General features: G+C 42.7%; 1 protein-coding gene across 1 annotated transcript in view; it reads right to left on the bottom strand.

Annotated features, from left to right (window-relative positions):
• LOC110490014 (cadherin-6) overlaps positions 1-23681 on the bottom strand; it is an 87856-nt gene that overhangs the window by 30211 nt on the left and 33964 nt on the right. Inside the window, exon 2 of the mRNA XM_021563091.3 lies at positions 12181-12593. Within this exon, the coding sequence (XP_021418766.1) occupies positions 12181-12426 (246 nt within the window). The 5' untranslated portion in view covers positions 12427-12593. The remainder of the gene's footprint in view (positions 1-12180; positions 12594-23681) is intronic.

Consider the following 23681-nt stretch of genomic DNA (forward strand, 5'->3'; position numbering starts at 1 on the left):
GAGAGTGACATCAGCGATTGAAACGCTATTAGGGCGCACCCCGCTAACTAGCCATCGGTTACACCTGCTTTGAAAATTATCTAAATATACACATTGCGAGATATTTGGCAAAATAGACAGACATGCCTATATTTCCCCCATAGGAAACAATGGGAAGACCGCAGAGTTCCAATATTATTTGTGTTGTTTACATTTTAACTAAAAAAAACAACGTGAGCAGGCATTGTGACGTTGAAAAATGAGCTGGGAATAGAATGTTCGGAAGGTGAGTTGGTGCCACAGTGCTCAATAGAACTAATAGGAGCTGGCAGGGTGAAAAATGCACTAAAATGGCCGGTGTCAGCAAACGTTGGATAAAAAGCATAATTGTTCAATTGTTTCCAGCAGCACATTTACAGTCACCAACACTCTGGTTAATAACATGAAAACTGACTTATCAGCTCTGCTAGGGCAAGTAAAATGGTCAGAGTGGTCTCTTTTGTGTCTGGAAGTAGCTAACCAACGTTAGCTTGGGTGCTTGACTGCCGTTGTAAGCCCAGAGCGCTTAAATCAACCCTACTCCTCGGCCCGAAAGTCCAGTCTGCTCTACGAGAACGAAACGGTCTGAATTTACAAACGGACAATTTCTCTGAATGGAAACACCATAATTTAATCAAATGAATTAAGCCAAATTTCTTAAAATCAATGCCATATACTATGTTATTACAAAAAAACGTGTTCAATTCTCTGGTTATGCCAATACGGAATACGATCAAATGCTTCTCAAAGATGCCCTCTGGTGGTCAAACTAGCAATAACTTGCAGTAACAGAATAAATGGCTGAGAATGAAATGACATGCCACAGAATGCTGCAACAGCAATTTTTGTGTACCACTTTTGGTTGGTGAGCGCTACAGAACTATACAAACTAACGGAGAATCTCTTTAAGTACAAAAGTGTCAGTGATCTACCTTAACATTTGTTAACAATACAAGAGAACATTTTTGCTCTCCAAGATGGCGTAGCAGTAGGATGTGTGTGTTTGTCTTTCCCGTGTAAATAGCCGGTCTTTTTCATATACATCTTAATCTCACTTTCTATCTATGAACTAAATATACATTCCTGCAACCCTCCTCACCCAATGTGGTACAGATCTGCTATTTCTATTCCTTATATCTGGAACTTCCATCAGGCTCTAGCCAGCTAACTAGCTACTAATCTTTGTTAGCCATGGGTAGCGTTCTTCTAATTTTTCTCGGTCACCAGCCAGCCTGGACCATTTACTGTCGACACGGAGCCCCGCCGATCCATCACGACTGGACTACCGACGTGATCGCCCAATGTGGTCTTAACAGGCTATTCTGATACGATGTTGCCGAAGAACCATCTACTTAGGCCCGGGCCGCTAGCTTTTCTGAACACAGTGTCCCCTGCTCGCCTAGTGTAGTAGTGACTACCGAATGGCATCCTGACTCACCTATTGCTGCTCTTTTGACCCTATGATCACTCGGCTACACAGCTGATGCTCCCTGGACTGTTTCAATAACACGGTACCTCATTTTGTGTACCTGTCGGCGCAAGCCTCGAACTAAGGTTCTGTATATACCTAATTGACGCTCTCTGCCCATTCATCGCCTTGTCTACTGCAGTCTTCGCTAGTTCTTATTGTTTTATTTCACTGTAGAGCCCTCAGTACCGCTCAAAATGCCTTAGATAGCTCTTTTGACCCACCCCACACACATGCGGAGACCTCACCAGGCTTTTTATTTATTTATATAATTTACCTTTATTTAACAAGGTAGGCAAGTTGAGAACAAGTTCTCATTTACAATTGCGACCTGGCCAAGATAAAGCAAAGCAGTTCGACAGATACAACGACACAGAGTTACACATGGAGTAAAACAAACATACAGTCAATAATACAGTATAAACAAGTCTATATACAATGTGAGCAAATGAGGTGAGAAGGGAAGTAAAGGCAAAAAAGGCCATGGTGGCAAGGTAAATACAATATAGCAAGTAAAACACTGGAATGGTAGTTTTGCAATGGAAGAATGTGCAAAGTAGAAATAAAAATAATGGGGTGCAAAGGAGCAAAATAAATAAATAAATGAAATACAGTTGGGAAAGAGGTAGTTGTTTGGGCTAAATTATAGGTGGGCTATGTACAGGTGCAGTAATCTGTGAGCTGCTCTGACAGTTGGTGCTTAAAGCTAGTGAGGGAGATAAGTGTTTCCAGTTTCAGAGATTTTTGTAGCTCGTTCCAGTCATTGGCAGCAGAGAACTGGAAAGAGAGGCGGCCAAAGAAAGAATTGGTTTTGGGGGTGACTAGAGAGATATACCGGCTTAACTAGTGCTTCCAGAGAACAAAACCTCTCATCGTCACTCAACACCTAGGTTTACCTTCACTAAACTCACAACCTACCATAGTCAGTAAATTATGCCCCGAATCTATTTTACCATGCCCAGAAATCTGCTCCTCTTATTCCTTGTCCCCGACCAGTTCTTATAGCCTTTAACCGTACCCGTTTCCTACTCCTCTATTCCTCTGGTGATCAGTAAAGTACTGCCTTATCTCAGGTCACTGGTCGTCATAGTAGGACCCACCCGTAGCATGTGCTCCAGCAGGTATATTTCACTGGTCATCCCCAAAGCCAACTCCTCCTTTGGCCGCCTTTCGTTCCAGTTCTCTGTTGCCAATGACTGGAACGAATTGCAAAAATCATTGAAGTTGGAGGCTTATTTCTCCCTCACTAACTTTAAGCATCAGCTGTCAGAGCAGCTTACCGATCATTGCACCTGTACACAGCCCATCTGTAAATAGCCCACCCAACTACCTCACCCCCATATATTTTTTCCCCCCAGTGTTTAATTGCTAAATTGACCTATGACCTATTTATTGCCTTACCTCTCTAATCGTACTACATTTGCACACACTGTCTGTAGGTTTTCTATTGTGTTATTGACTGTACGTTTGTTTATCCCAAGTGTAACTCTATGTTGTTTGTGTCGCACTGCTTTGCTTTATCTTGGCCAGGTCGCAGTTGTACATGAGAACTTGTTCTCAACTGGCCTACCTAGTTAAATAAAGGTGAAATATTTTTTCTTATAATAAAAAAAACAGAATGACATTTACTCTCATTGGTGTCCAAAAATAACTATCTGAAAGCAACGCCAACTGGCTGGGTCAAAAATAACCCAACGTGTGTTCTGTCCTCTATTTACCCAGTTCTGGGGTGTTTTTAACCCAGCATGTTTTTAGAGTGTACTGTTGATATACTGTTGATATTTAAACCAGGTAGCTTGCTACATTCACCCGACAAGTCAACGCATCTCATGTTTGGATACTGGTCACTTAATCTCCGTACATGGCAGACTGGGAGACCTTACGAGCTCTGTAAAAGGCAGATAAACAGGTGCAACCAAACAATGGTCGGGATGGGGGTGGTGAACTTGATGACGTCACAACGACTTGCGGGCAGTGGGTTTAGAACAAAAATGACAAATTGTAAAAAAAAATATATATATACACAGTACAAGTCAAAAGATTGGACACACCTACTGTCATGTCCATTGTACCAAGGAGACCAAGGTGCAGCGTGGAATGCATACATTCTTCTTTATTAAAGAACAAAACACTGAACAATATAACAAAACAAACTGTGACGCTAATATGAATAGTGCAGACAGGCAACTAAACATAGACCAAGAACCCACAAACACAAAAGGGAAAATGGCCACCTAAATATAATCCCCAATCAGAGACGACGATAAACAGCTGCCTCTGATTGGGAACCATATCAGGCCACCATAGACATATAAATACCTAGACCAACAAAACCTCTAGACATAAAAAAAACCCATAGGCAATACAAAACTAGCATACCCACCCTCGTCACACCCTGACATAACCAAAATATAAAGAAAACAGAGATATAAAGGTCAGAGCGTGACACCTACCTACTCATTCAAGGGTTTTTCAAGATTTTTTGTACTATTTTCTACATTGCAGAATATTAGTAAAGTCATCAAAACTATGTCATTGTCTTGTTGAAAAACAAAAGATAGTCCCACAAAGCGCAAACCAGATGGGATGGCGTATCACTGCAGAATGCTGAGTTAGCCATGCTAAATCACCGACAGTGTCACTACCAAAGCACCCACCCCCACACCATCACACCTCCTCCCCCATCATCCTTTCACCTACTCTGCGTCTCACAAAGAGTCATCAGACCAAAGGACAAATTTCCACCCGTCTAATGTCCACTGCTAGTGTGGATGCCTTAAAGTAATGATGTAATGTTGTTTCTCTTTGCTTATTTAATATGGACTTGGTCTAATACCAAATAGGGCAATCTTCTGTACACCACCCCTACCTTGTCACAACACAATTGATTGGCTCAAACGCATTAAAAAGGAAATAAATTCCACAAATTAACTTTTAACAAGGCACACCTGTTAATTGAAATGCATTCTAGGTGACTAATTCTTGAAGCTGGTTGAGAGAATGCCAAGAGTGTGCAAAGCTGTCATCAAGGCAAAGGGTGGCTACATTGAAGATTCTCAAATAGAAAATATATTTTGATTCGTTGAATACTTTATGGTTACAACATGATTCCATATGTGTTATTTCATAGTTTTGATGTCTTCACTATTATTCTACAATGTAGAAAACAGTAAAAAATAAAGAAAAATCCTTGAATGAGTAGATTTGTCCAAACGTTTGACTGGTACTGTATATACCTATATATATTTATATTCCGGACTCTTATATTGTTCGTTCTGATACGTCTTAATTTCTTTATTTTACCTTTTTGGAGTATGTGCATATTGTTGTGTATTATTAAAAACACAATAATTTCGCTGCTCCTGCAATAACATCAGCAAATCTGTGAATGCGACCAATAAACTTCAATTTGATTTGTGCTCAGCCAGAGACCAAGGCGTTGCCATGGCGCAGGTACAAAAAGTGGTGCTGTGCATTATGTAGGGAATAATGTGCCATTTGGAACACGTTTCAGGAAGGCGCTGACTGACACACAGCTAGATTGACTTGGGAATGCCGAGTAGGAACCAGCCTAGTCTGATGCATTATGTCTCTGTTCACTTGCTTTATTCCTTAAATGTTCCCCGATTTCCAGCCCATTACTGTGGGGTAAACAGGGCCAGGCAGTGAAGGGAGTGTAGCAAAGGGGAGCGCGAGGAGAAAATAGATAGAATATATAACTGCTTGCTTGGGAGGCGCGGAGAGACCATACCCACCAGGCCTAGCAAACCATTGGGGCCTATCAGGGTCTGTAAATACTTTATGAGATATGATGATACTCCTCAACCACAGGCCATTAACCATTTTCACTAGGAATGTGCCCTTTGGTAAAGCAGGAAAATAATCAAATAAGCAAACAAACTCTTCCCCAGTGACAGCCCAGGCTCTCTTCAGGCCGATATGTTGCTCGACTGCTAATGAGACTCCGTGTACGGTGATTCTCTTCTCTTCCTCCAGGAAAAACAACCAACCGGCCCATACACACACCAAGACAACAGCCAATGGTTGCATCCCAAATGGCGCCCTATTCCCTATTTAATGCGGTACTTTTCACAAAGACCATTAGGGCTATGGTAAAAAGTAGTGCACTCAGTGGTCTAAAGTGTGACCAATTTGGTCGCATCTGCAACAAAATATGTTACTGTGCGACCTGGAGTTTTATTTTGGGAGCACCAGTGTGACTAAAAGAAAATCCAATAAAAGATTAAATGCGGAACAATATTTCACCTCAACACCCTTCTCTACACTGCTCAAACAAAACAGACTGCCTCCCGATGCTACTTGCTTACAGTTTCCGGGCCACACACACTAAATCCTGCCCCTTCACTAAAGCAGGTAGCACACAGTTCCTCCATGCTGTTTATTCTCTCAGAATGCTGTCAATTCATGCACTAAACATATTCCTCCAAGACACGAACGATGCTGCTTTCCACGTTGCGTCTAAATATGAATCCACATATATCTCTATTATACTATTAGTTTGTGTATGTTGCTCTCTGCAAAATGTGAGTTAGTTAGTCAAAGGAAGCTGACATGTGCCTAAAATAATGCTAATGCTAATCACAAACTAGCTAGCTAAATGTAATTTAGCTAAATTCACTAGCTACAGAGAAGCAAACGATAACTCTAATACAGGTTGCTACCAGAGGTGTTGTAGATCATCAAGTTGTTTGTGCAACAGCATGTTCTGCATCAGATAGCCTATTCAAAAATATTTGTCTAAATGCAACATCTATTCAAATGTGATTAGGGTCCCCTGGGAAACACTGACCAACACATTGGTTCCTACCCTATCATAACATCACTCAACTAGAGATGGAGTGGCCTTGATGTACTACGCCTGCTGACATTCACTTGGCACAAACCTCCTCACAGACTAATATGTCATCAGAGTGCAACGCATGCTCAATGAGGAACGAGAGAGAGCTCAGGTTTGTTGTTTTGAAAGTTTCTGAGAAAGTGTTTGTTTACCAGTCTACCTGTTTAATTTGGATCCCGCGACGCTGTTAGCCTCAGTTGCTGGGACCTCTACTATCTGTCCCGGCATACTGCCAACCGCTAAAGTCTGAAGAGCTGCTGCTTGGCGATGCTACCCAGAATTCCTTGACAGTTTGAACACAGCCGGTAATGCGGTTAGCCCTCGTGGCTGGGACTGCAGATAGTCCTGAGCTTGTGACTGTTGCTGTTTCCTTTATTCCTGCAAGCTGTGGTGGCTGGAATTGTGTGGAGTACCAGCATTAGCCTACATTGCTACCATCATGCTGCCCAAAGTTAAAGAAGGTTGGAGTAATGGAGAGTACAGTGTTTTGCTATCACAGGCGCATGATCTTTAAAATACGTCTACACGCAATTGAAAAAGCAAAAGGAAAAAAACGTCAAACAGTATTTGGAGAAATCTCTTAGACTCAACAAAAGAATGGACGATCTGACCAGAGGTCCAAGACCGTAATAACAGTTTGCCGTTCTCCCAGGGATAGGTGGATGTCCTGAAATAGACTGCAGTGAGATGACAACAAATGAAGCTTGTTGACATCAGTACTGTATGTGACTCATTATTACAGATCACTGGGAAAACAGACTATCGAGAAGGACAATGCTGTGGATAGCATAACAGAGTCTCTACATGAGACCTGTAAAGTGTCTGAGGAGAACGTGAGAATTATTGTCACCAAAAGCTACAGATGGATCATAGGAAGGTTGAGGTGGAGCGCGCCCACAGTTCTGGAAAACCTGGTACTGTATATATATATACAGTTTGGACACACTTACTCATTCAAGGATTTTTCTTTATTTTTACTATTTTCTACAATGTAGAATAATTGTGAAGACATGAGAACTATGACATAGCACATATGGAATCATGTAGTAACCAAAAAAGTGTTAAACAAATCAAAATATATTTTACATTAGAGATCCTTCAGTGTAGCCACCCTTTGCCTTGATGACAGCTTTGCACACTCTTGCCATTCTCTCAACCAGCTTCATGAGGTAGTCACTTGGAATGCATTTAAATTAATAGGTGTGCCTTGTTAAAAGTTAACTTGGGGAATTTCTTTAATTCTTAATGTGTTTGAGCCAATCAGTTGTGTTGTGACAAGGTAGGGGTGGTACACAGAAGATAGCCCTATCTGGCAAAAGACCAAGTCCATATTACGGCAAAACAGCTCAAAGAAGCAAAGAGAAATGACAGTCCATCATTACTTTAAGGTATGAAGGTCAGTCAATGTGGAACATTGAAAGTTTCTTCAAGTGCAGTCGCAAAAACCATCAAGCGCTATGATGAAACTGGCTCTCATGAGGACCGCCACAGGAAAGGAAGAACCAGAGTTACCTCTGCTGCAGAGGATAAGTTCATTAGAGTTAACAGAACCTCACAAATTGCAGCCCAAATAAATGCTTCACAGAGTTCAACTAACAAACACATCTCAACATCAACTGTTCAGAGGTGACTGCATGAAGCAGGCCTTCATGGTCGAATTGCTGCAAAGAAATCACTACTAAATTACACTAATAAGAAAAAGAGACTTACTTGGGCAAAGAAACGCGAGCAATGGACATTCAATCGGTGGAAATCTTTCTTTTGGTCTGATGATTTGAGATTTTCGGTTCCAACCGTCGTGTCTTTGTGAGATGCAGAGTAGGTGAACGGATGATCTCTGCATGTATGGTTCCCACCGTGAACCATGGAGGAGGAGGTGTGAAGGTGTGGGGGTGTATGCTGGTAACAATGTCAGTGATTTCTTTACAATTCAAGGCACGCTTAACCAGCATGGCTACCACTGTATTCTGCAACAATACACCATCCCATCTGGCTTGAACTTAGTGGGACTGTCATTTGTTTTTCAACAGGACAATGACCCAAAACATACTTCCAGGCTGTGTAAGGGCTATTTGATTGTGGAGGCCAGGTCATCTGATGCAGCACTCCATCAGATGACCTGGCCTCCACAATCACCCGACCTCAACCCAATTGAGATGTTTTGGGATGAGTTGGACCGCAGAGTGAAGGAAAAGAAGCCAACAAGTGCAGTATATGTGGGAACTACTTCAAGACTTTTGGAAAGCATTCCAAAGCATTCCAAAGCAAAGCTGTCATCAAGGCTAAGGATGGCTACTTTGAAGAATCTCAAATCTCAAACATAAACACTTTTTGGTTACTACATGATTCCATATGTGTTATTTCATAGTTTTGATGTCTTCACTATTATTCTACAATGTAGAGTCAATATTTGCAGTGTTGATCCTTCTTTTTCAATACCTCTGCAATTCGCCCTGGCATTCTGTCAATTAACTTGGGCCACATCCTGACTGATGGCAGCCCATTCTTGCATAATCAATGCTTGGAGTTTGTCAGAATATGTGGGTTTTTGTTTGTCCACCCGACTCTTGAGGATTGACCACAAATTCTCAATGGGATTAAGGTCTGGGGAGTTTCCTGGCAATGGACCCAAAATATCGATGTTTTGTTCCCCGAGCCACTTAGTTATCACTTTTGCCTTATGGCAAGGTGCTCCATCATGCTGGAAAAGGCATTGTTCGTCACCAAACTGTTCCTGGATGGTTAGGAGAAGTTGCTCTCAGAGGATGTGTTGGTACCATTCTTTATTCATGGCTGTGTTCTTTGGCAAAATTGTGAGTGAGCCCACTCCCTTGGCTGAGAAAAGAAGCATCAAGCTCCTCACTGTGCACTTTCACCATTCTGTGAAGTTCATAATAACGTATTTAATCTGTAACCTAATAAACTGTATTGTTTCGAATCAAATTAAATCAAATTGTATTGGTCACATACACATGGTCAGCAGGTGCTATTGCGAGTGTAGGGAACAACAACTAGTTTACAAAGTTGTAGTGGCAGGACAACAGACCATATCATCGACTCCAAGTTTACTTTGAAATTCTGTTATTATATCAATATTTGCACATAAAGGCGTATCCACTGCCATTTCTCGTATAATACATTTGACAGACACAAAAATATCTCATGTCGAACAAACAAATTGTAGCATTTATCAAATTCTACCAACACGTTTTGTTTCCATCACAGCTGACGTGATAAATGTTGTATACGGAATGACTTCATTCACTTAAAACTGTGGATGGAAATTTGGTTACTTTGACAAAGCCGTTAGTTCCTTATAAGTGGCACAAATTAATCATTGTACCTTATGGTGGGTATAGAGGTTACACAAAATGCATTTGTACCCTGGAAAACAGAAATGTGACTTCACCGTAGAGTGCGATGATTTTACACTATATATACATGTGGATTCATCTATTTCAGCCACACCCGTTGGTGACAGGTATATAAAATCGAGCACACAGCTATGCAATCTCCATAGTCAAACATTGGCAGTAGAATGGCCTTATTGAAGAGCACAGTGACTTTCAACGTGGCACCGTCATAGGATGCCACCTTTCTAACAAGTCAGTTCATCAAATTTCAGACCTGCTAGAGCTATTCCGGTCAACTGTAAGTGCAGTTCTTGTGAAGTGGAAATGTCTAGGAGAAACAACGGCTCAATCCGCGAAGTTGTATGCCACACAAGCTCACAGAATTGGACCGCTGAGTGCTGAAGCATGTAAAAATCATCTGTCCTCGGTTGCAACACTCACTACCGAGTTCCAAACTGCCTCTGGAAGCAATGTCAGCAAAATAACTCTTTGTCGGGAGCTTCATGAAATGGTTTTCCATGGCAAGGTCCATTCAGAACTGGTTTGTCGAGATCGTTGTGGAAGAACTTGACTGGGCTGCACAGAGCCCTGATCTCAACCCCATCAAACACCTTTGGGATGATTTGTAATGCCGACTGCGAGCCAGGCCTACTCGCCTAACATCAGTGCCCGACCTCACGATGCTGTTGTGGCTGAATGGAAGCAAGTCCCCGCAGGAGTGGAGGCTACTATAGCAGCAAAGGGGGGAACAACTCCATATTAATGCCCATGATTTTGGAATGAGATGTTTGAAGAGCAGGTATCCACATACCTTTGAAAAATATTGGGTACAAAATTGTACCATTATACTAAATTGTCTGCACATATACCCTAAAAAGGTACCAAACAGCACCATGTGAGATCATTATGTGTACCTCTGAAGGTACATTATGTGTATTTAATATTTGTTGTACCCCAGGGTACATTTTGTACCCTAACTGTACCCTTATTTCTAAGAGTATAGAGGAGAATGTCCCGGCATCTGTGTGTACTTGCGAAATAACACACATCGCTCAGAGAGGCTTGGTTAAGTGAAACACTCCTCAATGGCTTGATACCTTAATGGTGTCTATCTTCAGTAGAAAGGCTCTTAAGGCCGCGGCCCCGCCGTAGCGTATTTAATGTGTGTGTGTGTGTGTGTGTGTGTGTGTGTGTGTGTGTGTGTGTGTGTGTGTGTGTGTGTGTGTGTGTGTGTGTGTGTGTGTGTGCACTTGCCTGTGTGCTAACCATGTTCTGATAATCCATATACCCTCACAGTCTATTAGCCATTTACACGCTAAAGGACGAGCCAGAAACATCAATCAATGCTCAAAGGAGATAAAGTGGTTTGATTATACTCCAGTGGTTGACTTTTGATCTCAACCGTCTTGTATTTTCTTTACTTTTTTTTATTCTTCTCTCTGTCTTTTTTTGTTCTCATATTTGTTCTTCTCCTCCTCCTCCGCTTCGTTCCTTCACAAGCTCTGTAATCGTTTTAGAAGCAAAGCTGAAAGTCAAGCCTCGCTTGGGGACGATGTTATGTTGTGGAATCTTATTTGGGTTTGGATGGCTCTATTCTCTGGATGGACGGAGAGACCGACTGCACCACAGGAATGCAAAGCAACCAGACCCTATTCATCCAGTGTTTCATCCCAAATGGCACCCTATTCTTGTAAAGTGCACTACTTTCGAGCAGTAATGTAATATATAGAGAATAGGCTGCCATTTGGGACAAATCCCAGTCCTCACAAGAAACTCTTTACTGCTCGTCACTTGTCCTGACCTTGGCTGGGATGCTTGACATTCACAATCTCTCAATTACAGTATGTTGTACGACGTTGCAAACAAACAGAGTGATATCGACTTCCTCAACTCTCTCATCTAGCTATGTAAAGCATTTCTTATTGGATATACTTTGCTGTAGGCCTACTCTCCGTTATGTTATCTAGGTCGACATTGTGTTTTGATTTTGCTGGACAAATAATGGCCGTAAGAAGCCTGTGTGTTTGGCAGTAGGGAACTAGTCCACTACCTCCTTAGGATGTTTTGATATGAGTGGAGTGGACATCGGCCGAGCTACCACATAGCTGACAGTTAGCACTGAACACATCAGACAACACAACATCCGAGTCAGCCTAGGAGGCAGTGCTCAGGGGTGAAGTTTCCTCTAGGTACAGATCTAGGGAGAAGTACATGGAGGAGTTTGCTTTACCAGTGAAAGTATTGTATCTCAATCAAAGTACATTTTAGGCCATCTGAGAATGATAATATGTGGTGTGTATCCTATTTCAAAATAAGTGTTATGGCTGGAATGCTGGCTATGACTGAAATGTCTTATTCAATATCAGAATAATAATATAAGTCCCCACCTTTCATCCTGTCGAACTCAGACAATGAGAAGAGAACAATAATGACAAAAAAATCAAAAATAGAAAACAACGGAAACATTTAACATCACGCCGTACCTTGCCAACATACTGGTGATCCATCCCTGTGTACTCCTCCAGTAGGAAGAACTGGTTCCACATCCATCCTCGTTTGGAGCGTCTCAGAGGCACTCCATTAGCGTCCTGTCCCATCAGCGTCAACCCCACCCCTGCGCCACCCCGCCTCCCCCCTGTAGTCCTCCTCAGGGCTCGCAGTCCGTCCCCATGGGAACACAGGTATGCCCAGAGGACCAGCAGGAGAAGTACAGTTCTTCCTCTCAACATGGCTTCACTCAGCTAGATGTTCTACTCCCTCTGGGTGTTAGTGTGAAGTGGTCAGTGGACTTTAGTCAGAAGTTTCGTCATTGGGTCACTCCTCCAGGTCTGGGTGTAGGTCCGCAGTAGCAGCACGGGCTGTCAGTCTGTCATTGGGGCCCAGGTCCAGCCAGTATCTGGAACATAGAACACACAGTCAGGATGTTAGTACTGGGAATACTTGGAACAGTTAACTACTACGATTTTTGGTGCAACAATCCCTGTCTGTAGGAGCTAAGCCATAACTTTCTTCTCCTCCTGTCCTGTCTCCCTTCTTCTCAGCAACATATGCTTTCCTCTTTTCTCCCCCCCTCTCTTCATTTCTCTCTCCCTCACACTCTGTCTGTCTGTCTGTCTGTCTATCTGTCTGTCTGTCTGTGTGTGTGTCTCTCTCTCTCTCTCTCTCTCGCTCCATTCGATTCAATTCAAGGGGCTTTTTTGGCATGGGAAACATACACTGCTCAAAAAAATAAAGGGAACACTAAAATAACACATCCTAGATCTGAATGAATTAAATATTCTTATTAAATACTTTTTTCTTTACATAGTTGAATGTGCTGACAACAGAATCACACAAAAATTATCCATGGAAATCAAATTTATCAACTCAAGGAGGTCTGGATTTGGAGTCACACTCAAAATTAAAGTGGAAACCACACTACAGGCTGATCCAACTTTGATGTAATACTCTTAAAACAAGTCAATATGAGGCTCAGTAGTGTGTGTGGCCTCCACGTGCCTGTATGACCTCCCTACAACGCCTGGGCATGCTCCTGATGAGGTGGCAGATGGTCTCCTGAGGGATCTCCTCCCAGACCTGGACTAAAGCATCCGCCAACTCCTGGACAGTCTGTGGTGCAACGTGGCGTTGGTGGATGGAGCGAGACATGATGTCCCAGATGTGCTCAATTGGATTCAGGTCTGGGGAACGGGCGGGACAGTCCATAGCATCAATGCCTTCCTCTTGCAGGAACTGCTGACACACTCCAGCCACATGAGGTCTAGCATTGTCTTTCATTGGGAGGAACCCAGGGCCAACCGCACTAGCATATGGTCTCACAAGGGGTCTGAGGAGCTCATCTCGGTACCTAATGGCAGTCAGGCTACCTCTGGCGAGCACATGGAGGGCTGTGCGGCCCCCCAAAGAAATGCCACCCCACACCATGACTGACACACCGCCAAACCGGTCATGCTGGAGGATGTTGCAGGCAGCAGAACGTTCTCCACGGCGTCTTCAGACTCTGTCACGTCTGTCACGTGCTCAGTGTGAACCTGCTTTCATCTGTGAAGAGCACAGGGCACCAGTGGCGAATTTGCCAATCTTGGTGTTCTCTGGCAAATGCCAAACGTCCTGCACGGTGTTGGGCTGTAAGCACAACCCCCACCTGTGGATGTTGGGCCCTCATACCATCCTCATGGAGTCTGTTTCTGACCGTTTGCGCAGACACATGCACATTTGTGGCCTGCTGGAGGTCGTTTTGCAGGGCTCTGGCAGTGTTCTTCCTGCTCCTCCTTGCACAAAGGCCGAGGTAGCGGTCCTGCTGCTGGGTTGTTGCCCTCCTACGGCCTCCTCCACATCTCCTGATGTACTGTCCTGTCTCCTGGTAGCGCCTCCATGCTCTGGACACTATGCTGACAGACACAGCAAACCTTCTTGCCACAGCTCGCATTGATGTCCCATCCTGGATGAGCTGCACTACCTGAGCCACTTGTGTGGGTTGTAGACTCCGTCTCATGCTACCACTAGAGTGAAAGCACCGCCAGCATTCAAAAATGACCAAAACATCAGCCATGAAGCATAGGAACTGAGAAGTGGTCTGTGGTCACCACCTGCAGAACCACTCCTTTATTGGGGGTGTCTTGCTAATTGCCTATAATTTCCACCTGTTGTCTATTCCATTTGCACAACAGCATGTGAAATGTATTGTCAATCAGTGTTGCTTCCTAAGTGGACAGTTTGATTTCACAGAAGTGTGATTGACTTGGAGTTACATTGTGTTGTTTAAGTGTTCCCTTAATTTTTTTGAGCAGTGTATATCTTTACATTACCAAAGCAAAAATTAAACAAACAATAGAAGTAAACATTACAAAATGAATAAAGACATTTCAAATGTCATATTATGTCTATATACAGTGTTGTAACTATGTGCAAATACTTAAATAAATAAATAAATGCATATGGGTTGTATTTACAATTGTGTTAGTTCTTCATTGCTTGCCCCTTTTTTGTGGCATGATTTGGTTGGGTCTAATTGTGTTGCTGTCCTCGGGCTCTGTGGGATCTGTTTGTGTAAATGTATTTGCATTGTGAAAGCATTATGTTTCAGAAAGTCCAGCAATGCAATTACAATGAACATTACACAGGGCTGTGAATAGTGTAGCTTGTCCCTGAGCTGGCGTACTAACGTTTTTTGCCTCTCTGCCTGCTGTAGGTACTGCATGTTGGTTCTAACCTTAAATGAAAAAACAAAGAAAGTTAGCAGGTCTGTTAATAAATGCCTTTGTCCAACCATCTGGATAAGGGCATTTCAGTGCTGCGCCAGAAATACTCTAAATAGTGAAATGGGAAACTCCATTTGACTCATATTATTATATTCCTCTTTCATTTACAAATCTCATGACATGACTATGAGACGTGGCTGTATCTAGGGGAATTTTTATTTAGCTGACCCTGCTAGCTAGCCAAATGTTATTAGCTAGCTAGCAAATGCTGTGAAATGATTTGAAATAACGACTGAAGAAGCTAAGTTATCTAAGTCAACACTACACTACTACAAATGAATTTAAATGACAATAAATAAAGTGAACTCATGTGCGAACTCATGTGCGAACTCATGTGCGAACTCATGTGCGCTTACTGTGATACAGAAACACCACTATCCAAAAAAACTGTGCAGGACATGTACACTGAATTAAAGGGCAACTACAATACGCTTCTAAGGTTTTCCCCAGAACTGAAAAGTCACTCCCTGATGTGGTTTAAGCATTTTTGTGAACACAGAAAATCAAATGTTGCTGTTTCTCTATTAAAAAAGTGTAAAAAAACTGGATGGAAACCAGAATTCGGGGGGGATCGGAACCCCTGAAAAACAAAACAGAGAGAACTTGAATTTGGAAAAAAACAAACAGAATTAGGTCAAAAATAAAAAACAGATTTCAAAAAGGTCCTACCAATTTTATTGTAAATGACTGTACTTCAGAGCGGGGGAAAGTTGAGGTCAGGTCCAATATTGGCAATGCACCCAAGAGGGAAAGAGGTTTGGCCATCCTATAAATATTTTAGAGTAATATATACAGACACTTTAATACAAAGCAACTTACAGTCATGGTTGCATGTTTTCTTTAACGTATGGGTGGTCCCGGCACACCACCCTTTATAAAGCACAGGTTTTGTCATATTCGACCTAGTGGGTTACGTCACGTTTGACATTGGTAGTTATGTCACACAGTTATACTACATTTATGAACCCTTTACAGAGTATGACATATGGTTATAGATGATTTGCAACACATTTATGTAGTGTTTATGAAGGCTTTATAAGCTCGACGTCATTTAAAGCGGGACAAGAATGGTCATTTGTGGTCCTGGCAACTGGACCTTTTTTGGAACCTAATTATTTTTGACTTACTGAAATTCCCTTTCAGGACCCAGGTCTGACAGAATCTGAACAGAAGATCTAGGTGCTGCTGTAGGCCATCATTGGTTGGGGACAGAAGGACCAGATAAATCAGCAAACACTAGACATTTGACTTCAAATTCTAGCAGGGTGAGGCCGGGTGCTGCAGACCGTTCTAGTGCCCTGACCAATTAATTGATATATATGTTGAAGAGAGTATGGCTCAAGCTGCATCCTTGTCTCACCTCATGATCCTGTGTAAAGACTTGTGTTTTTTGCTCATTTTAACTGCACACTTGTTGTTTGTGTACATGGATTTTATAACGTCATATGTTTTTCCTCCAACACCACTTTCCATCAATTTGTATAATAGACCCTCATGCCAAATATAATCATAAGCTTTTTTGAAATCAACAAAGCATGTGACAACAACTTTTTTTGTCAATTAAGGTGTGCAGGGTGAATACGTGGTCTTTCGTACAGTATTTTAGTCTGCTGTTAATGATAATGCAGATGATTTTCCCAGAGTTACTGTTGACGCATATCCCACTGTTGTTATTGGGGTCAAAATTGAGGCAGTTTGTGGATTTGGGTGATCAGTCCTTAGTTCCAAATATTGGGGAAGATGCCAGATCTGAGGATGACGTTAAAGAGTTTAAGTATAGTCAATTGGAATGTGTGATATGTATATTTTCAAATCAAATCAAATGTTATTGGTCACATACACATGGTTAGCAGATGTTATTGCGTGTGTAGCGAAATGCTTGTCCTTCGACAGTGTAGCAATATCTAACATGTAATCTAACAATTCCACAACAACTACCTAATACACACAGATGTAAGTAAAGGAATGGAAGATGAATATATACATATAAATATGTGGATGAGCAATGACAGAGTACCATAGGCAAGATGCAATAGATGGTATAAAAAACAGTATATATATACATGAGTAATGAAAGATATGTCAACTCTAATAAAGTGGCATTATTAAAGCGACTAGTGATCCATTTATTAAAGTGGCCAATGATTTCAAGTCTGGATATAGGCAGCAGCCTCTCTGTGTTAGTGATGGCTGTTTAACAGTCTGACAGCCTTGAGATAGAAGCTGTTTTTCAGTCTCTCGGTCCCAGCTTTGGTACATTGTACTGACCTCGCTTTCTGGATGATGAACGGGCTGTAGGTGTCCTGGAGGGCAGGTAGTTTGCCCCCGGTGATGCATTGTGCAGACCGCACCACCCTCTCGAGATACTTGCAGTTGTGGGCGGTGGAGTTGCCGTACCAGGCGGTGATACAGCCTGACAGGATGCTCTCAATTGTGCATCTGTAAAAGTTTCTGAGGGTTTTAGGTGACAAGCCAAATTTCTTCAGCCTCTTGAGGTTGAAGAGGTGTTGTTGTGCCTTCATCAGACTGTCTGTGTGGGTGGACCATTTCAGTTTGTCCGTGATGTGTACGCCTAGGAATTTAAAGCTTTCCACCTTCACTGCTGTCCCGTCAATATGGATGGGGGGGGGGGGGGGGGGGGGGGGGGGGTGCTCCCTCTGCTGTTTCCTGAAGTCCACCATCATCTCCATTGTTTTATTGACGTTGAGTGAGAGGTTGTTTTCCTGACACCACACTTCGAGTGCCCTCACCTCCTCTCTGTAGGCTCTCTCGTAGTTGTTGGTAATCAAGCCTACTACTGTTGGGTCATCTGCAAACTTGATGATTGAGTTGGAGGCGTGCATGGCCACCCAGTCATGGGTGAACAGGGAGTACAGGAGGGGGCTTGGTATGCACCCTTGTGGGGCCCCAGTGTTGAGGATCAGCAAAGTAGAGATGTTGTTTCCTACCTTCACCGTCTAGGGGCTGCCCGTCAGGAAGTCCAGGACCCAATTGCACAGGGCGGAGTTGAGTCCCAGGGCCTCAAGCTTCATGATGAGCTTGGAGGGTACTATGGTGTTGAATGCTGAGCTATAGACAATGAACAGCCTTCTTACATACAGTGCCTTGCAAAAGTATTCGGCCCCCTTGAACTTTGCAACCTTTTGCCACATTTCAGGCTTCAAACATAAAGATATAAAACTGTATTTTTTTGTGAAGAATCAACAACAAGTGGGACACAATCATGAAGTGGAACGACATTTATTGGATATTTCAAACTTTTTTAACAAATCAAAAACTGAAAAATTGGGCGTGCAAAATTATTCAGCTCCTTTACTTTCAGTGCAGCAAACTCTCTCCAGAAGTTCAGTGAGAATCTCTGAATGATCCAATGTTGACCTAAATGACTAATAATGATAAATACAATCCACCTGTGTGTAATCAAGTCTCCGTATAAATGCACCTGCACTGTGATAGTCTCAGAGGTCCGTTAAAAGCGCAGAGAGCATCATGAAGAACAAGAAACACACCAGGCAGGTCCGAGATACTGTTGTGAAGAAGTTTAAAGCCGGATTTGGATACAAAAAGATTTCTCAAGCTTTAAACATCCCAAGGAGCACTGTGCAAGCGATAATATTGAAATGGAAGGAGTATCAGACCACTGCAAATCTACCAAGACCTGGCCGTCCCTCTAAACTTTCAGCTCATACAAGGAGAAGACTGATCAGAGATGCAGCCAAGAGGCCCATGATCACTCTGGATGAACTGCAGAGATCTACAGCTGAGGTGGGAGACTCTGTCCATAGGACAACAATCAGTCGTATATTGCACAAATCTGGCCTTTATGGAAGAGTGGCAAGAAGAAAGCCATTTCTTAAAGATATTCATGAAAAGTGTTGTTTAAAGTTTGCCACAAGCCACCTGGGAGACACACCAAACATGTGGAAGAAGGTGCTCTGGTCAGATGAAACCAAAATTGAACTTTTTGGCAACAATGCAAAACGTTATGTTTGGCGTAAAAGCAACACAGCTCATCACCCTGAACACACCATCTCCACTGTCAAACATGGTGGTGGCAGCATCATGGTTTGGGTCTGCTTTTCTTCAGCAGGGACAAGGAAGATGGTTAAAATTGATGGGAAGATGGATGGAGCCAAATACAGGACCATTCTGGAAGAAAACCTGATGGAGTCTGCAAAAGACCTGAGACTGGGACGGATATTTGTCTTCCAACAAGACAATGATTCAAAACATAAAGCAAAATCTACAATGGAATGGTTCAAAAATAAACATATCCCGGTGTTAGAATGGCCAAGTCAAAGTCTAGACCTGAATCCAATCGAGAATATGTGGAAAGAACTGAAAACTGCTGTTCACAAATGCTCTCCATCCAACCTCACTGAGCTCGAGCTGTTTTGCAAGGAGGAATGGGAAAAAATGTCAGTCTCTCGATGTGCAAAACTGATAGAGACATACCCCAAGCGACTTACAGCTGTAATCGCAGCAAAAGGTGGCGCTACAAAGTATTAACTTAAGGGGGCTGAATAATTTTGCACGCCCAATTTTTCAGTTTTTGATTTGTTAAAAAAGTTTGAAATATCCAATAAATGTTGTTCCACTTCATGATTGTGTCCCACTTGTTGTTGATTCTACACAAAAAGATACAGTTTTATATCTTTATGTTTGAAGCCTGAAATGTGGCAAAAGGTTGCAAAGTTCAAGGGGGCCGAATACTTTCGCAAGGCACTGTAGGTATTCCTCTTGTCCAGATGGGATAGTGCTGTGTGCAGTGAGGTGGCGATTCGTCTGTGGACCTATTGTGGCGGTAAGCAAATTGAAGTGGGTCTGGGGTGACAGGTAAGTTGGAGGTGATTATGATCCTTGACTGGAGTCTCAAAACACTTCATGATGACAGAAGTGGGTGCTACAGGGCGATAGTCATTTAGTTCAGTTACCTTTGCCTTCTTGGGTACAGAAAGAATGGTGGCCATCTTGAAGCATGTGGGGACAGCAGACTGGGATAGGGAGAGATTAAATATGTCCGTAAACACACCAGCCAGCTGGTCTGCCCATGCTCTGAGGACGTGTATAGAGATGCTGTCTGGGCCAGGAGCCTTGCGAGGGTTAACACGGTTAAATCTCTTACTCATGGCAACCACGGAGAAGGAGAGCCCAAAGTCCTTGGTAGCGGTCCGCGTCGGTGGCACTGTATTATCCTCAAAGCGGGCAAAGAATGTGTTTAGTTTGCCTGGAAGCAAGACGTCGGTGTCCGTGACGAGGCTGTTTTTCCTTTTGTAGTCCGTGATTATCTGTAGACCCTGGTCTCATGTCTGAGCCGTTGAATTGCGACTCTATCTAATAGTTCTTCCCAGATTTATGTAATAACACTTAAGATTTTCTGGGCTAACAATGTTAGAAATAATAAATAAAAAACAAAATACTGCAACGTTTCCTAAGGACTAGAAGTGAGGCAGCCTTCTCTGTCATCATCATCTTGTAACAGAAAAGATGTTATCATTTATTAGGGTTTGTATTTTGTCCTGTAGTTAATTCAGTGTAATTAGAGAATCCAGTGGGTTCTGGTAGTCGTTAATAGCTGATTCTAAGATTTGTAATTGATCATGTATATGTTTGCTGTTTGTTCTTTGTTACAGATTCAAAAAGACTGGAGAAGTGGTTTATCCGTTTTGGATAGATAAGTCTGTTGTTGTTTGTTTAGTGTTCCAATTTTCCCAGAAGTGGTTAGACTATGGATTCTTCAGTTACACTGAGCTGATTTCTGACATGCTGTTCCTTCTTTTTCCTTAGTGTATTTCTGTATTGTTTTTGTGATTCACCATAGTGAAGGCATAGGCTCAGGTTTTCTGGATCTCAATGTTTTTTAGGTTTCTCAATAAATTGTTTTGTTTTTTGCATTTTTCATCAAATCATTTGTCATTGTTGTTAATTTTCTTATCTCGTCTGCTTTACATTTTTTAGATTTGATAGGGAAGCTGAAAGCTCAAATATACTGTTTAGGCTTTTTTGTGAAAGTTTTATCCATGAAGTTGTCTAAAAGGGATTGAATTTGTTGTTCCCCAATTGTTTTCTACATTACTTTCCTTCCATTTATAGCATTTCTTAAAATTATGCAGTCCCATTGGCTTTGATGACTTATGACAGAGTATTGCTCTGTTCAAGTAGACTGTAATTTTGCTGTGATCTGATAGGGGTGTCAATGGGCTGACTGTGAACGCTCTGACAGACTCTGGGTTGAGGTCAGTGATAAAGTAATCTACAGTACTACTGCTAAGGGATGAGCTGTAGGTGTAGCTACAATAGGAGTCCGCTAGAAGCCTACCATTGACAATGCACAGACCCAGCATGCAACAGAGCTGCAGGAATTGTGACACACTTATTGTTGTTTTGTTGTAGTTTCGTCTCGGGGGTCATATTGGGGAGGGAATGCTGTTACCTCTCTCTCTCTCTCTCTCTCTCTCTCTCTCTCAGAAATTCGATTTCAGATTGCCCCTTTAAAGGAATATGACTCGATATAATGAGTCTACTTCTCCATCCACACATTGACACAGCTACAAAGGGCTACATGTACATCGGGTTTGCGCTTAGTGGAACTATCATTTGATTCCATATGTGTTATTTCATAGTTTTGATGTCTTCACTATTTTTATACATTGTAGAAAATAGTAAGAATAAAGAAAACCCTTGAATGAGTAGGTGTGTTTAAACTTTTGACTGGTACTGTATGTATACTAAACTGAATAAACGTTTAATAGACTAACAGGTCTACATGCTCAGCTTGTATCTCTTGAAACAATCTGTTTGGTCACACTATGTTATCAGAGCAAGCAGGCTGTCAATGGAGACCCTGAGCAATGTCAATCTGAGTTTATTACCTTCAGATCATTGTAAAGATACTAAGCAAAATGGTTGTTTGCAAACCACACAATGAAAGCACAGAGCATACAGTGCCACACACACTCTCCACCATGTTCTCTCTTTCTCTCACTCTGCTCTCTCTCTCTCTCTCTCTCTCTCTCTCTCTCTCTCTCTCTCTCTCTCTCTCTATGAAGGCATGGTTAGACAAACATGGGGGGAGAAAATGGAACAAGATGGAGAGATGAAAAAGGGCATGACTTCTTATGCTATGCTCATTATTCCTGTCTGGGTGCTATCCAGGCCAATGATGTGGTACCGCTGGGGTCTGGGCGCTGGGTTATCAGTGGGCGCATTGGGAACTAGCAGCACCACCGTCACTATCACACACAGACTACGTCCCAAATGACATCCTAGTTCACAACTTTTGACCAGGACCCATACTTTTACTGGTCAAAAGTAGTGCACTATATAGGGAATAGGGTGCATTAGGGACACACACACACACATGCTACGCTCAGATAGAGCGATGCAGAATGCTGTATGGCAGCTCTGCTTTTCTCACAGGACATAAAGGAAAACATCTCTGGCCATTCTGCTGAATTAAGAGCTTTGAACTGCATGCAGAAAGTGGGGAGAGATTGAGCAAGAGAAAGAGAGGGAGAGACAGACTGGTCGAGACACATTGAGAGGGGGAGAGATGGCGGGAGAGGCTCAGGTAGAGAGAGAGGGAGGGCAGAGAGAGATGGAGGGAGTGAGATGGAGAAAGAGAGAGAGGGAGAAAGAGGTAGAGACAATTGTTGAAAGGGGGAGAGGGTTGGTCAGGGACTAGTAGGGAGAGTTTGAGAGGATGGAGAGAAAGAGAGAGATGGAGGGAGTGCTCCTGTCAGAGCAGCGTCAGCAGGACAGTTAAGAGAGGAGCTGTGTGTGTGGGTGAGAGTTTGTGTGTCTAGCCCATCCATTACCCTACCTGTCTTCTCTCTATCCTTTTAGCCATCCAAGCCAAGGCCTCTCTCCCTGCCCTCCCTCCATACCTGCTTTCAACCCTGCTTTCCCCTTATGAGGCAAAACGCAAATGGGAAAAGCTGAGGGGTTAGGTCCTCCTTTCTCTTTTCCCCCATGCCAAGCAGTTTATTATACCCCATGCCAAAGCTCCTCTCCTCTATGCCTGCTGCATGCGCTTCAGCTGATATGCATTATCATGGGGGATTTCCAGACGCTTGCGATGCTAGTCACTTTGAATGTGTCCTTTGCATGCCTCAGCAGGGGGAATAAGAACCCATAGGTCACCACAGGCTCTCTCTGGGCCGACGAAGCAGGTGAGAGTGACGGCCTGTCTCAAATATAGTGCATTCCCTTTGACGAGCTCCCATAGTCAACTAATCGGGCTCTTTTCAAAAGTAGTGCACTATGTAGGAAACAGGGTGCCATTTGGGACGGAACCATAGAGTACCCGAACCCACAGCCTACTCACATTCTCTCTCTTAGTAACTCTCACTTGGATAGCTCTGTTTCAAATACATTTTTAGCTAAAAGTATTTTTTTTCTCCTTTACTTCCTCTCTTCTATTTCCCTCCTTCTCTTTCCAAGTCCTCACACGCTTGACTTTATGAATTTCCTTAATTGACCATGGTGAGGGAGCGTGGGGGACTGGGAGCTATTGATTTGCTATAGGACTCAGCAGTGTGGTTGGAAATACCATGCGGTCTCCGGGGTTGCTTCTCAGAGCCTTCTAATACCTCCAGTCTTCAGCTTCTCAACACACGCACACACACGCATGCACGCAAGCAAGCACACACGCTGCTCTGCTGTGGTGGGAGGCAGACAGTCAGTCCTTTCAATATACTTCTTAATAATGTCACTGTGGAAGG

This window comes from Oncorhynchus mykiss, chromosome 15 (assembly GCF_057628025.1).
Source record: "Oncorhynchus mykiss isolate SJ-2025 chromosome 15, ASM5762802v1, whole genome shotgun sequence".
Lineage (NCBI taxonomy): Eukaryota > Metazoa > Chordata > Actinopteri > Salmoniformes > Salmonidae > Oncorhynchus > Oncorhynchus mykiss.